This window comes from Cryptotermes secundus, unplaced genomic scaffold (genome assembly GCF_002891405.2).
Source record: "Cryptotermes secundus unplaced genomic scaffold, Csec_1.0 scaffold621, whole genome shotgun sequence".
In the NCBI taxonomy this organism is placed as follows: domain Eukaryota; kingdom Metazoa; phylum Arthropoda; class Insecta; order Blattodea; family Kalotermitidae; genus Cryptotermes; species Cryptotermes secundus.
In genome coordinates this window covers 107,461-123,345 of record NW_019727103.1, presented here as the reverse complement: position 1 = coordinate 123,345, position 15,885 = coordinate 107,461, and the positions used below count along the sequence as shown (strand labels likewise).

Below are 15,885 nucleotides of genomic sequence, written 5' to 3'. Positions count from 1 at the left end.
CATTTTCTTGATCTCGGAACTGGCTGGCGGTGAGTAGCCAGCTTCACGCCCCGGCAGCTTTATCTCGGGAATTAAGCCCCCGGTACCGATTGGATAGGAGGCTGGGTGAGCCCCAGAGCAGGTCTGGACTACATGGACAGGAGAAAATTTTTGACCCTACTGGGACTCGAACTACGACCCCTCAGTCGTCCAGCCCGTAGCCAGCCGCTATACCGACTGCGCTATCCCAGCTCCTATTCATGTGGCAGTATGTCAGCAAATGTGTTTACATTGCATCACGGCCATAAGGACGAAGTAAAGGAACTCATTCTAAAGCCACTATACTTGTGAATGAGGATATTTGCCAGGAGTTTGAATATTGTCTGAATGACTGCTCAGTTATGCAAATCTTATTTTGAGTAGTCCGCAGTTGTCCTCACTAAATGATGTTTGATAAGCTACTACTTTTAAATTGCCTTTATAGATACTGTGGCGTGCCGCCTGAAACCAGAATATCCGAGCGGGCGTCCATTGCTAGACAACGGCTCGTTAAGACAAGTTTCAGAAACATTGCATACAGAAACGTCTGCTGCTACACAACGGCTCAGTAACTATGTTTCCAATATAACAAGAAACAGTGAATACATCGTTGCCTAGGCGTCAATTGTAAACAGGACAAAGCGTACATTGGCAGACGTTACACGGGAATGAAGGCCAGAGCAATTGCCGTTCCCGCTGCAACGAATGACCTTCCAGAAAGTATCTTCTAGTGAGACCGGCTGTAGAAGACAGAGACAATACAAAACACAGAACAGGGGGTCCCGGGGCCTCTGGTCGCAAGCCCCAGATGGGTGCTTTATGCCAAGACAGACTGGCCGACTGACCGTCGGTCGTAAAATGAGACTCAAGACTCAGGACAGAGGACAGATCAGTGGCGACGGGAGCAGAGCTGAGAAACCAGCTCAGCCAAGAACCACAAGACGAAACGTGAGAGACGACGCACTAGTCCGGTCGCATCGTCTGGAAGAAGGGCTTTTCGAATGACTGTAATTGTAAATGAGTTGTCCAATAAACAGGCTCGTCTAACCCGGATTCCACAATAATTTGTCACGGAACCCCGGACACGTGACAGTTCTGAGTGAAACAATCTATATCTGAAAGCGGAATCGTAAACACTGTAACCTTGGCACTGAAAGAAGTCAAATGCAGTTCAAGCACAATACGAAAATGACTGACAGAGTTCATGTGCATCGCTCATTGTACTGTTGCTATTGTACGATGCTTGTGTTTACATTTGAGTTACAGTTGTTTCCACAAGCAAATACTATAGTCCATTCGCGGAGACGAGAGAGTCCTCGTAAACAAATACACGCGGTATCTCCTTCGCTCTATGAATTAAATCATGCAACGATCACGTGATGAGTGTCCCGTTGCAGGGGCGTCCAAAGTTCACTCTTCAGTCTGAATGCAGGTTAACGTGCGTCCGAATGCCGTGAGTACACTGAAGTAACTGCGCGCTTTGTCCACTCCTTGCTGTCAGCTGTGGCGACGCGGGGCTTGCTTTGTTTACGCTGACTGTCTCGTCTCCGCGAATGGACTATAGTCACAAATGCAACATGCAAGCGTACATTAATAAACTGCTCTGTCGAGTGAAGAATGTACATATTTTCCACAAACCGGTGCGCTAAATCCTGTCGACATCGGGAGGGGTGGAATGTACCCGTTATTTATGAATGCTGTGGGTGCATTAGAATTCGTGGCGCGTCGCTGAGATTCATTTGGGAAGGGGGGGGGCAGTACGATTACCATTTGGAATGACTTCCACTCGGCCACTATGCAAGATCGCAAGTGGATAGATGCTCTCTATTGGACGAAAGACAAATGCCTAATTCAAGATCCACGTGACTGAGAGAGGGACTTAAAAAATGCACTGTTAATGTATCTATCTAACTATGTTTTCGATAGCTTAGATCAGCTGTGTCAAACATGCGGCCCACGGGCCTCATGCTGCCCCCATAGCCACAAGTGCGGCCCCTCAACTTTTAGAGCTAATTGATATTAAAATCAATATTAAAATTTTAGTAGAAATATTTTTTGTAAAGACAATTTTCCAACAGACCAGAAGACAAGATGTCTCACGCAGACATAAATTAGCAGGCTGCAGGAAATTCAATGTTTTGCTATTTCTAACATAATTCTTGTGCAATCTCTCTTTTTACATATTGAAAAGCTGTTTGATACTTGTAAAAAATGGCATTCTCTTGCTTTTTAAAACTGTAAGATTTGTGGCTTTAGGTAATTATACTGAAATTATTCCTAGATAATAAATAGAATTAAATTTCCCTGTATCAAAATCTAATGTATATTTATATTTTGATGTGCGGCCCTGGACTATTACTTATAGGGCTGAGGTGGCCCTCTGTACAAGTTGGGTTTGACATGCTTGGCTTAGATTATACTGCGTCAGATCATAAGACTAATTAATAATGTACTGATAACTTGTGGAAGGAAACTCATGTTTTCTACAAGCACGCAAGAAAACCATGAAATCACCTCAGGATACGCAGTTACCTGGCTGGGGTTTGAACCGGGATCCTCCAGAATACGAAGCTGGAGTGCTACCCACTCGCCCTCTAACATGCCTGAAAAGCTTTTCGGGTTAATTTTCAAGTTTTCCTCTCACATACTCTCCCTCCCCTTAACAGTAATTTTGTTACGTTCATCTAAGGTTTCCCGCAACTATGACCCGCGTGGTTATACGAAAGCATTCTTTCATCATTTGCAGTGTCGTATTGATATCAATTCATCTACGTAGCCGAGAGATCTCTTTTCCCCCGCCCTACATACTTTTCAAGAGACTCATTTTGACTCTCTAATACAAGGAGAATAGGCATCGAAGTGATCACGTGGAAGACGTAGCTGTAGATGGGAACATAACGACTCTTACTGAAACAGTACGTGAAGGTGTGGACTAAAATGAACACGCTCCGAATGTATGGACTTCAGAATACATGTAACAGGGGGGCTGAATTAAATTTTGCCCTTCAATTTATTCGTCAACGTAATTTAGTTATGTTATCGACGCCGATGCCTATGAATACATACGAAAAAACTATGGCTCTAGTCCGCAAGCGAACTATACTGACCGAGCGACCGCCGCTTGTCGGCGAAGTTAGTGCCAACTTTAGCGGATAGAGGGTGTCGCGTGGTCAGCGCAACGAATCCCCATGGCCGTTAATTTCGGTTTTCTAGGCCGAAGTCGCTACTTTTCCATTCAAGCAGCTGAATGGACCCCTTTCCAGACCCATTACTTCTCAGAAAATCTGGTAGCGCCGGGAAACGAACCCGGGACCCCTGGATCTGAAGCTAGGAACTCTCACCACTAGACCACAGACGCAGTCTATGAGTACATACATTTTCGAAGTATTTGTTAGTTATTCTTACATTACGATTTTGCCTTGAATTCCGGTGTCCTTTAAGGGGCCTATACACCGGCTGCTCCATTGTTGCGTGTTACACAGCCCTTGCCTAGCATTGATTGTTTCTCTGGCTCCTCAATTCTTGCTTTGAGCAAATATGCCTTCATATTTTACATTTACAAATGTTAAACATACCACTTCATTTATAATTCAACCACTTGTAACTACCGAAATCGATGATGCATAGAACCTTATCGTGGGATTACAGGTTCAGCTTGTCTTGTGACACCAGAGACAAGCCATTTTAAGTTTCTGTTGAAATAACTCCAGGGATTGAAATAAGGCGAGCTACTAGATTCTGACCAGCAGAAAGTGATGACCATTGTGAGGTCCTGACAAATCCAACTGTAGCGACAATTGATACTTTCACAGAGCGGTTAATATTAATGCAAAAATGCCCGTTTTAACATTCAATATGGAAAATATTCTTCTGGGTAACGAACCAACTGAAATGAATTTCTTATAAGCACATTTAGGTACGTTCTGCGTAACATACGAGTATCCGAGGTGCGCTCGAATCAGATCATCTTTACAATTCATAAAACGTCATTTTTATGGCAATGATACTTTTCTTTCTAGTTTTCTACAGAATGTAGAGGAATATTAACATGAATTTGCCAAATGAAACACCGTATTGCAGAGAAAAACTAATATGGAAGCTGCAATTCTAGTAATAAGAGAAGTCTTGATTTATGAAACAGGAAGCCTGTAAAGGGCGTACTTCATACGTACTAAACCGCGTTACCAACGGAATTCCTAGAAGTTTATTAAGCTTCGTTAAACATAGGCTGTACTGAAATGGAAATATGTGAATGTATCCCATACCGACTTCCTGTAAAACATGTGAGAAGCCTTACGGAATATGTGGAATTGTGTGGAACGCTTGACGGGATATGTGGAGAATTACATTTACGACCTTATCTCAACAAGGCATTATTATCAGCATATGTTGATGAAAATCTAAAATGTTTAAGCCTTCCACAACGACTTTTCAAAAAAATATGTCCATCGTTTAGGTCCTGCTAATGGGTCATAATAAGATGAATACACGTGATCTTCACATAAAGCAGTTTTTTTTTTTTTACTTTGTAAAGACTCCCTAAACACACTGTGTAACCGTCTAACCCTCCATGGGGAATTACAAGGCTTGAAACATCAAAACCCGGAATATTATTATTTCTGCATTATTCGTATTAGTTTGTTGCTAATATGATTAGTATTATTTTGAAAATAATGCTTTTAGAAACGGTATGTAAGTGCTAGCACTAAGCTTAAAGTGCATATAAATATAACTAAGTGGGATATATTTGGAAATGCACGCGTGACACTTTATCACTGGTCTGAATATCGTCACTAATGAGGAATTTCCGCGGAGCAGAGACCTCTACAAACAAACATACCATCAATTTGTCAAGAAGTTTCCAACATTTTACAAAACCTGAATTTCTGTCGTCCTTGAAAGAGTCCGACACCGAAATCTATCCTAAGTCACACGAATCCAGCCCACTTCTTCACAATGTCACGTTTCATGTTACACTCGAATTTACGCATAAGCATAAGTAACACAGTCTTCCTGACTGCTGCATATTCTGCCCATGTCATCAATCAAGGATCAATCCATGCAAACACAGTCCTAGAGTTATCGACATCAAATCTGTGTCGAAACACTGAAACCGCTAGATGAAACACCAAAATATCCTTCCAGCCGCACTATGGCCCGGGGATCGACTCAGCCTCTAATAGAAATGAATACCAGGACTCTTCCTGGGGGTAAAGGGCGGCCGGCTGGCGCGTAAGGCTGAACAACCTCACGGCCATCTGGGAGCCGATTGTCTAGAAAATGCGGGAACCTCGACCCTAAGGGCCACCACAGCTTATTACTAGGACACCTTTACTTTTTACGATTTTTAACTAACTCTGAGCAACCGGTAATACGTCATAGTGCCAGATTTCCCCCTAACATTAACTGAATTAGTTCCAATGCGCCTTGTTGCTGGTTACGAATTGTATATACATGAGCCCTTCCAGTATCAGCTTGTCAATTAAGTGTCAAGTAAAATCCACTTTAACGTGTTCAGTAGTTGAGTATAGCGAGCAAGATGACAGCATAATTCTAAGCATACAAATGTGCACGTCCCAGTTTCTGTGACGCGGAGAGCATGAGATCGTAATCCAATCACTATGATGAGAAATCCGGCAGAATTTAAACTATTTAGGAGCCTAAAATTATCATATATATATTCCTAGGATGGGGTGGTATGGACTTAATTTAACTGGCTCAGGATAGGGGCCACCTCCGGGTTCCACAAAATTCTGGGAAGTTCCTGAGTAGCTGCATAATTGGCGGTTTCTCAAGAAGGGCTCAGCTCCATGAAGTTAGTCCGTATATTCATGTCTATATCCTCTTGTATACTATACATATAACTGCTTCTTAGAACGAAGTTCGTAGTATCATAGGCAAACAATGACCACCATATTCGAACGGATGGTGGTACAGTGAAGGATAAGCGAACCAGACGTAGAACATACAACATACACAAGTATAGCAAGTTCTGAGTATCTGGAACAGACCAGGCATGTTCAGAAACTGTACTCTTGCTCGGTGCCACAAATCAGGCGCATTTAATGGGCCTATAAATATTTATGAGCAATAGCAGAAGTTGCCTTCGCACGGCTACGCTAAATTTTACTGAGCAACATGGTTCGAGCGGTAGCCCAACTGACTGATATTACGGAGGCGTCCAATTCGAGTCTCAGCCGCAGCACCGAATATCCTAGCGGGATTTATTTCGTAATTTCCTCAGTCCGTCCAGGTAAATGCCGAAATAACCCTCAAATTAGGTCACGAAGGCTTCTTGCCGCATCCTTTCCGTTACTATATGGTCTGGGTTACTGAGAGCGTCGTTAAACATTCCATATAAACGAGTAAGAAATATACAAACGAAGTATATTGCATTTTGATAGGCCTAACGTATATCCTAAAACAGGGAGATGCTTCATCGCCGTTGCTTTTCAACGTCTGTTTAGAATACGTCATTATGAAGGTCTATGAAAATGGGAGGGGAATGGAAATGAACGAAACGCAACAACTGATCTACGCTGACGACATAAATTAATTGGCAACTAATATCACTAAGAATACCACAGACAATTTGTCAGATCAATGACTTCTTTTTCAGTTCCTTGATCTTTTCTTACTCAGACGGTAGGACTCCTTGGACGGGTGATGATCCCGTCGCAAGGCCGCTACCTACACACAGGAAGAATGAACGCATACACAAACATCCATGCCTTGAATGGGATTCCAAACCACGATCACAGCGTTCGAGCGAGCGAAGACAGTTCATACCTTAGACAGCGCGGCCACCATGATCGGCAAGAGGTTAATCTAGAGGAAGACATAGAGACAGCTTTGCCCCGGGAACGTGTTCACCAAACCGTTGCCCAGTATCTGTCTGTTCCGCGTTGCCTTGAGAATGTGCTTAGCAAAGCGCTGCCTTTTCCGGCTTTCAGGCATCATGTAACAATATTTAGGTCGTGAAAATGCACCTTCCAACACAAGTTCGGTAAAGTGATATTTGAAAAAATTGCGTGTGTGCGTGTATATGTATATATGAGTGTTGCAACACACACAGCAGCCTTGTGACTTCATGCTTCCGAAACTGAAACTCTTCTTGAAAGGGCATTAATTCAAACACTTGATATTCAAAGCAATTTCATGAGTGCACACTGACGAATTTAGGAAAATCATATGGGCCTACAAATATTTACAAAAGTGGATCAGTCTGGTTAAATGCCAGATACAGGCCTAAAACATAATATATAATTTCTGTTGTTTACAGTTATACTATTCATTAAGTAAAAATATTGGCAGGATCGATGTTATACTCAAAAAATTAAATTATATAAAACTTTCATTTCAATTCCCGTTTAATGTTGCTGGAGGTACTCAAGCACGGTACCGAAAAGTCTGGAAACAAATGTCCATTTTTTTTTTCGGAATTCTTTATGATTTGAAGAATTTATTGGGATTATTCTCTTGCGTGGACATGGTAGACCGAGACAAAAGTAGTAGGCGAATTTACCAGACACAAACCATGAAGAAATCCAGTCTGATGTCGTCTTAAAGAAGCCAGCACCGACTTTGACCTCTCGGCTACGTTAAATCACAGTTTTAAAATGTAAGGATTAATAACGGAGCTCATCTCCAGCACCGAACTGCAGTCTGTAAATACATCAACGTGGACATACCAAGAAGAATTCAAAGGAACATATTGCTTCGTCTGCAAACATGCCTTGAGATATGTGATATACACACAGAAAAGTAACGTATAAGAAGTAGAAATGATAAAAGAAAGGCATTTTGCTTCAGTTTCGAGACTCCTCGGATACTCGCAGCCCCCATACACCTAAACCGCGGAGTAGGTTTTCCCGATTTTAGGCACGTTCCTAATACAGCAAGTGTATTCTGCATTCTAGTGAGTTCTAGGGTTGCAACAGTGGTTCCTATTGCCAGTAAACAAAAGTCACCATGATTAATCAGGCATTGTCAAGTAAAGTAGATGACTATCTGAGAACTCCTCTTTCATTAGCCCCCACGTTTTTTCCACGTACACTTTTTGTTGAGAACAGGCTCGTGTTTAAAACCGAACTACGCCGCACTGTATTTTATAGGCACTGCATAATCAGGGGAAAATCCAGTGTTTTTTCTACCTCAGTATTCCAAACAACTCGCCCTAAATTAGTTAATGTGACCGAAGAGCGCTTAACTTTGTTTCAAAGTAAAGAATACAACTGCGCAATACAGCAAGAACGCAGCTGGCGCAGAATGATTGCGATCCCCACGCAACTCTCGCATGGAGTGCTGACTGTTAGCCAGACGGAGAATTAAGGCTTGAGTTTAACATGCTTTGTTAATAGGGTACAAATTTGCCTGAAGCAGTATGGCCGTCAAGACTTTTGTATATTCAAAATTAATCGTTAGGAGTACGTGACGGTTCGTATTTATGACATGGAGCCTTTGTTCTAATTTGACCTTTGTAATTCAACAAGGTCATTCCTCTGGATATAATACGCATTCAACCCTTTCCATTTCGTCATGAAATATCTTGCGAAACGGTCTTGGCACAATTACTACGAAACGGCAATAAACGCGTCAAAATTAAATGGAGCGCATAGCTTTGAGCTACACATTCCAGTAACAATAACAATTCGGAGAAATTTAACTCTTAATAATCCTAAACAATTCTCACTACGAACCGGAAAATAAAGATCCGCCATAACCAGTCACGTAAAGCTATAAGCTGTTCTTTTAACAACAAGACGTGAAGACTTAAGAAGGAATGAGCTGCACTCTAATCTCGAAAAATGTGAATGATCAACTTCACGCTCAGGTCCGATACATACATACAGTACAATCGAAGAGACATTAGATATAGTGCTCGCTGAAAAGGAAGGCCAATTACTAAACACACTCGAACGCTTTTAAATATATAATTTAAGCAAAGAAGAACTACAAATGAATGATGCCGTCACAGGCGTACATACCCCTATATTTGATCTAGTGATAAAACACATCCACAATAATAATACATATCCAAATAACCGCACACTCGCCCCTTATCAAACATAACCACCTCCCCCTTGAACATCACATCTCCCAAGCAACATACCCCTTATGACATTAGTCCTAAAAGTATCATAGAACAAGAGCAACCACAATATCCAACAGCAGAAATATGTGATATCTCCACATGAAACACAATATATACAATATACACTTAAAAGACATATAAGTGAAGAAATCAAATTTGGAGCAAATAACAGAGTAAGACAACAAATTCATAGAAAACACTAAAAATGCCCAATCTCATTACAGAATAATTTCACCACAGCTATTCAAGACTCCATAAAAAAAGAAAAAGAATATATAGAACTTGTAGCATCACTTACACACGAGTAATCACCCACATGACGTGTAAGCAATCATATGTACCATACTATGGGATCATACATCACTCACAATCGAACTGTACTAGTACACCGTTAATCTACTTTCAGATATGAAACGGACTGAAAACAATGTCGACTCCCAAGACAAAAAAAAAAAAAAACACCCTGTACCCTTTGACAAACCACCTCCAGCATTCACTTCAATTACAAAATAATTCCAGTGTAAATTAATTAATAAACAATTAGCACTACAATTTTAAAATTTTCACAGAGATTTCAATAACAAAGTTTTAACATTTTAACCCTTTAGTCCAGTATCATAACAACAATTTAGTATGAAGAAAGCAGTCTTCTGGGATTTGGCACCGTGTATATGTGGTGTTAACCGACGTTTCGGAGGAACTTATCGCCTCCATCTTCAGGGTAGAAGAAAAAATATAAGAAATCTGCAAGCAAAGAGACCGTGTGAACCGGTAAAAGCAGACTGTGGCTGCTTTTACCGGTTCTCACGGTCTCTTCGCTTGCAGATTTCTTATATTTTTTCTTCTACCCTGAAGATGGAGGCGATAAGTTCCTCCGAAACGTCGGTTAACACCACATATACACGGTGCCAAATCCCAGAAGACTGCTTTCTTCATAGTCACCGCCGTGAAAGCCTCAAATCTAACAAATTAGTAACATGACGGTACGTAGAGATTCCTACCGAAATTTATATCGCTACATTTACTGATGCGGATCCGTATTAGAACACAATCCAACAAGAGAGATGTATCCAGCTGAACGCAAATATGTAGCAGATTCAGAGTAATTAAAAATATTAATACGGCAATACTGGTTTATTTATTTGAGTCTGTTGTGGTGACAGCTACAGAATAATACCACACTGTGATACACAACAGGATGCACACAATAAAGATGAAATTATACACCTACAGAACGAAAGGTAGGTCTAGGTGGAAGGAAACGTTAGGAAAAGGACTGAGGCCAGCAACACCTTTAACAGCAGCAGCAACAACTTAATAAAACAGACCATACGAAACAAAACGTTGAAAACATTTTTACTATATAGGCTAGGGCCACATTAAGTGGGGCCGAATATAGCGTCCAGTGGTAAGCACCTCTGCTTTGTATTAGAGAAGTCGCGGGTTCAAAATTCCGTGAAGAGACCGACTATTGTGACTGAGGTTGTCTGTGGCGCCCCTTAGTCGTTCCATACCCTGGTAGAGTATTTTAAAATAGGTTCCGGTGGCTTCCTCCTACAGCCTTTCCGATTCAACAACAAACTGCATTAATTCGGGTTACATAACTCGTGCAATTAATATAGCTTCGACAAATACGTCAGGAATCATTGTAAGACATGCTGCAAATGCGATGTTCATGAAAAATAGTTGCGAAAATTACAACGGTCAACAAATGTTGACAGTCACAGTGGCAAGATAATCAGAATTTCATTTCTCCAATTTCCCAATAGAACCCAACGGGTTTCTCTCGATAGACAATTATGACAAACTGTAGAACCTACTTCTTAGGTTCTGTAGATCTCTGGGTTAGGTTCCCCTGTCTTTTTTTCTTTTTGGAATTATTTCCGAGTACACCAGAAACCTACAAACATTATAATCTCACACCACTTCTCCACTAGAACTGTTGCACTAATCAAAACTTCAGGTTTCATTGTTCATGGGGCATACAATAATCACACCAATATGTCTGTCTGTACTTGTTGAACTGACTTGATTTTTCTCGAGGAACCAACATGTGTATGTCTTATATCGCCCACAATACTGCAAACTTATCTGGGTCCTTTATCTTATATAATTAAGCCGTATTACGCTAATTAAAACATGGGCTGTAAGCTAAAATGGCAATCGAACGCTGCGATTGTTGGTTCGAATCCCACTCAAGGATCAGATGTCTGTGTGTGCGTTTATCCTGTGTTTGTGTTGACCTGTGTGTAGGTAGCGGTCTTGCGACGGGCTGATCACTCGTCCAAGGGCCTTACTGCCTGTGTAAGAATGATTACGGAACTTCATACGAGGACAGGGCCCAATAAAGGACTGTAGAGCCATTGTTGAATGAATGCAACAGCTCACATATACAGTAGTTTCTTTAAGGTAATTTCAGAGCTGCCTCTGAAGGACTGTATTCCTGCTTATAATTCGAATCAAAAGCAAGTGAACCGTCACTTGAGGTATTTTTCTTTCATTCGTATGTACAAATGATGCAATATGGACTGCACATGCTACATAATGCTCTACAATATATAGCATAACTGGGTGCAGTGGTACATTAAGATACTCTCCCAAAATGCAAATGGGAGAGACTGAGCAAAATCGCTTTAGAGCTCAATGAGGACAATAATTCGAGCCCCATTAGACTCCTTATCACAGGGTTAAACTGGCGATAATGGCCAACACCAAGACACCCACCTCCTTCCACGTCAATAACAGCATATAGATTAGCGAGCAGAAGTAACGCCATTCCTCGCAATATCATTGCTTACAAGTTATCCTCCTGTGGTCATCACAGTTTGTTTCAGGATGCGCAGCTGTGCGGATATGCAGCACAGTGGTCACAGTCGCTACCACTGCTGCTGCTGCCACTACTACTACATCATCAGCGCCTTCTGGGAGTCAGGAAAGCGACTGGATGCGGGCCGAACGACTGCACCCTGAATCCTGTACCCAAACAGGACGTCGGAACCAGCAAGCTTCCTCACCACTGGAACCTTGCTCCCCCGGGCCGATGTATGCAAGGGGCAAAATGAACACTCAGCTTCACCTAGCGCCGAGTTTTAGAGTGCGTGTAGCTTTACTACCACCCCCACGTGCCTTCAAGACGCAGTATTCATGCTCAGGGACAATTTCATATAAATTTATAATAATAATAATAATAATAATAATAATAATACGTAATAATATAATATTCAGAAAACTGACGCAGTAGCGTAGTTAGTTGAGGCACTGTGCTACAAGTCGGAAGGCCGCGGGTTCGAGGCCCGATTTTTTTCAATTTACCTAATTCTTTCAGCCGCACTATGGGCCTGGGGTCGACTTAGCCTCTAACAGAAATGAGTACCAGGAATCTTCCTGCCGGCGCATAAGGGTGACAACCTCACCGCCGACTGTGACCCCTACTGTCTAGATAAAATGTGGGAGCCTCGATGTGTCACAACTCCATGGGCCTTCGCGTCCTGTTACAGGGATAGTCTCTTTTTTTCCTTGGCACTACAGCCCCAGTGGGCCTAGGCCTACCTCCATGAATTTCTCCTTTCACTTCGGTTTTCCTAGATCTTACACAATCGGTAGGACTCCTAGGGCAGGTGATCAGCTCGTCGCAAGGCCTCTACCTGTACACAAACACAGAAAAACGCACACACACACAAACTAAACATCCGTGCCGTGAGTGGGATTCGAACCCACGATCCCGGTTTCCAATCGAGCGAAGACAGTACATGCATTAGACCGCTCGGCTACCGTGACCGGCCACAGGGATAGCTTTACCTTTTTTAATTGATACGCTATTGGTCGTTTTGTTTCCATTCCGCTGCTTTGCGTTCATGCTGACTCAGAGTCGGGCATTGGGCTGAGTCCGCATGTAAACAAGGTACGGAATTGTTGTTGTTGCTGCCACGGTCACCACCAAGACTATGAAAACTAAACACAAGCCATTTCTGCGTGAATTTCTTAGGGGACTTCAATGTCTCTGACTATGACTGGGTAAAGCTTTTTCCCCACGCTAACTCACATTAATACGCCAAATGATAAACGATGTTATTCGTAACGCTGCATGTTGCCTTGGGCTTGTCAGCAAAACATCACACTCACAGCGTGACTCTTCTTGGTCGTGACATCAATTCAGAAATTGCTCAGTCCTTGACTTTTAACACTTTCACTTGGATAGTGTTCTAAGTACATCACTGGCCTTCTCTTGTCATTTATGTGGCAGGTAGTGGGAACATACGTTGCACTAGAGAGGATAACACTCGTACTTCCACACCTTTGTCCTCCACAGCCCTTTCCTCAATTCATTTATTCCTTACGTACCTTCGTGTACTAAAACACTGAATTAAGTTGGCCACAGTTCCGGGAACGGAGCTGCTACCGACGTGAAGTACTGCTGAATACGAACAAGACAACATACACATAGTCAGGCAGTCCGAATACACAAAGCATCTATTATTTATATTTTACATATATTTCCATTGCGGGGATTTTGCTACGCTTTACAAAACGCAATCCTCTTATGTTTGGTCTTGTGCGTTTAAGCGGCCCTCTACTAAGTGCTGATAACAAAACAAATCCTGTAATAACTGATGCTTTAAACCAGCATTTCTCCTATTTGTGCTTCAGTCCAAGCTCTCTTAACAATCTTCTAGAATTTAAATATATTACTGCACCTTTAAAAGGAGGGTTGCTATATTTGTCGTTACAAGCGAATTTCCCATACTTTTGCAAAATTACTAAAATCAGCCTATTACGAAGTCCAATATCAGGCGTTGTTGATAACGCCTTAAAACTCATATAAACAGTGCTTACAAACAAGAATATGGCCCACACTGGCGGAATTCTTCCGTCAACCTCAACCTCAACCTCATGGAGCATGGGTTTCTATTCAGGGCTCTCGTGACTATGACAAAACTCTAAAATCATTTAATTCTTGAAAGCACAGTGGTCACTATATGTAGAGCCCGCGTTAACAGTAAAAACTCCTGCATTTATTCTCATACTTCACTGAAGAGCTTTCAGAATAAGCAGAGATGATTTCGTTACTAAACTTTAACAGACTGGTTTTCGTTACGCAAACCCAGCGTGCTCATTGTGAGGAGGATAAAAATCTGTATGTTTTCTGCATGAATTCCATGCCTCCAAGTGTTTAGGAACTACTACTGCTCCTTTAATTCACTGTATAACCCTTGTGGACGTTGGCCGCTTTTTCACTTTCTAAATCTATACACAGTCGGTAGGGATCCATGGACGCGGGATCAGCCAGTTGCAAGGTCGCTACATACACACAGATCAACAGAAACACAGATTAAATATACACAGACATCCGTGCCTGGAGTGGGATTCGAGCCCACAATCCGAGCGGTCGAGAGGGGAAGAAGGTTCATGCCTAACACTGAGCGGCCACTGTGATCGGCCTTAATTTAACTTTTTCACTGGCTCTACAGCCCCTTGCGCCCTGGCCTCTGATTTTCAGTTCCGTAATCATTTTTCACAGTCGGTAGGACTCCTTGGACGAGTGATCAGCTCGCTGAGAGGCCTCTATCTAAACACATGCCAACATGAACACAGAGCAAACACATACACGTACACATACTAAACATCCATGCCCTGAGTGGGATTCGAACCTGCGATCCCGGCTCCCGAGCGAGTGAAGACAGTTCAAGCCTTAGACCACTCGGCTACCGTGACAGGCCGATATTTACTTCTACATACAGATAAAAATATCGTTTCTGCATGAAAATCGTGAAATGTGCAAATCTGATTATTTCCTTCTGCGTGTGTGTGCTGTGTTCGAGGGTCACGTTTTACAAAAGCAACAGCAATATATTTACCTAAGTAGGTGCTGTTGGTTAACACCCAGAACACCTTCAACGGGTCGACCATTACCAACACTGCGATGAGAGCAGCAAGTCACGGCTGCTGCCACTGCAGAATGTCAGCACTGACACCACTAATAACACTAATACACATCAAGGGCAGCACTGTGTGCAATGCCCCAGTCGCACTCATCACTAGCCACAGCACTAACACTACCAACTTATCATCACATGGACCAAGACATAATTACATTAAATAAACTGTTATGTTAATCTACAATACAACAAACCCGTTATACTTCTGTAAATTACTTGTAAAGGTAAAAATAAATTTACATCGTCAAAATATTTGCTTAAATTATTTCAGGCATTCTCCTGGTATATTTAAATATATATAAAATGAATATCTGCTAGGGATGAAGAATTTGACTTCTTCAATCTATACAACAGTTGAATATTCAATGATAATTCTCGAATACGTCTAATAAGATTAGTCAGTAATTGGTATCATATGCATACATCATACGACACGACAGAAACATAACCGGCGTGCTGGAGCGTCGGCGTCGGTAGCACAACTGAGGGTACATGGGACGGATACATAGATGTTGGGGAGGGGCTGAGGGGTAGCGGTGAGTACCACCGAGCGAATCGTAACGCTGCCCAAACCACGCCTACGACGCGACCTATCACACCACTGAGATTAAAGAAGTAAACTAAATACAGAAGTGCAGTACTGTACGAAGCTCCTTCATGCTATTGGCATATACAGGAAGCAGTAACCACAAGTGCACTCACAAAAATAGATTGACGTATCAGTTTAGAAAGAAAATGCACTCACAGAGATGCTTGGAAGTATGTACGAGTTGAGCGAGGACTATCGTTCTAGAGAATCGAAAATCGAATTCACTACAACTTCAACCATCCAACAAC

The 15,885-nt window shown here is 42.0% G+C and overlaps 1 protein-coding gene across 3 annotated transcripts in view; it reads right to left on the bottom strand.

Moving 5' to 3' along the window:
• The window catches only part of LOC111864440 (neural-cadherin), a 447,734-nt gene extending 432,226 nt beyond the window's left edge, over nt 1-15,508 (bottom strand). For 2 of the 3 annotated variants that reach the window (XM_023851677.2, XM_023851678.2), the window contains exon 1: nt 14,968-15,508. In XM_023851677.2, coding sequence (XP_023707445.1) covers nt 14,968-15,019 — 52 coding nt within the window. In that variant the 5' untranslated portion in view covers nt 15,020-15,508. The remainder of the gene's footprint in view (nt 1-14,967) is intronic. The other variant, XM_023851676.2, reaches the window with a different exon arrangement.
• Between the last annotated feature and the right edge of the window lie 377 nt (nt 15,509-15,885).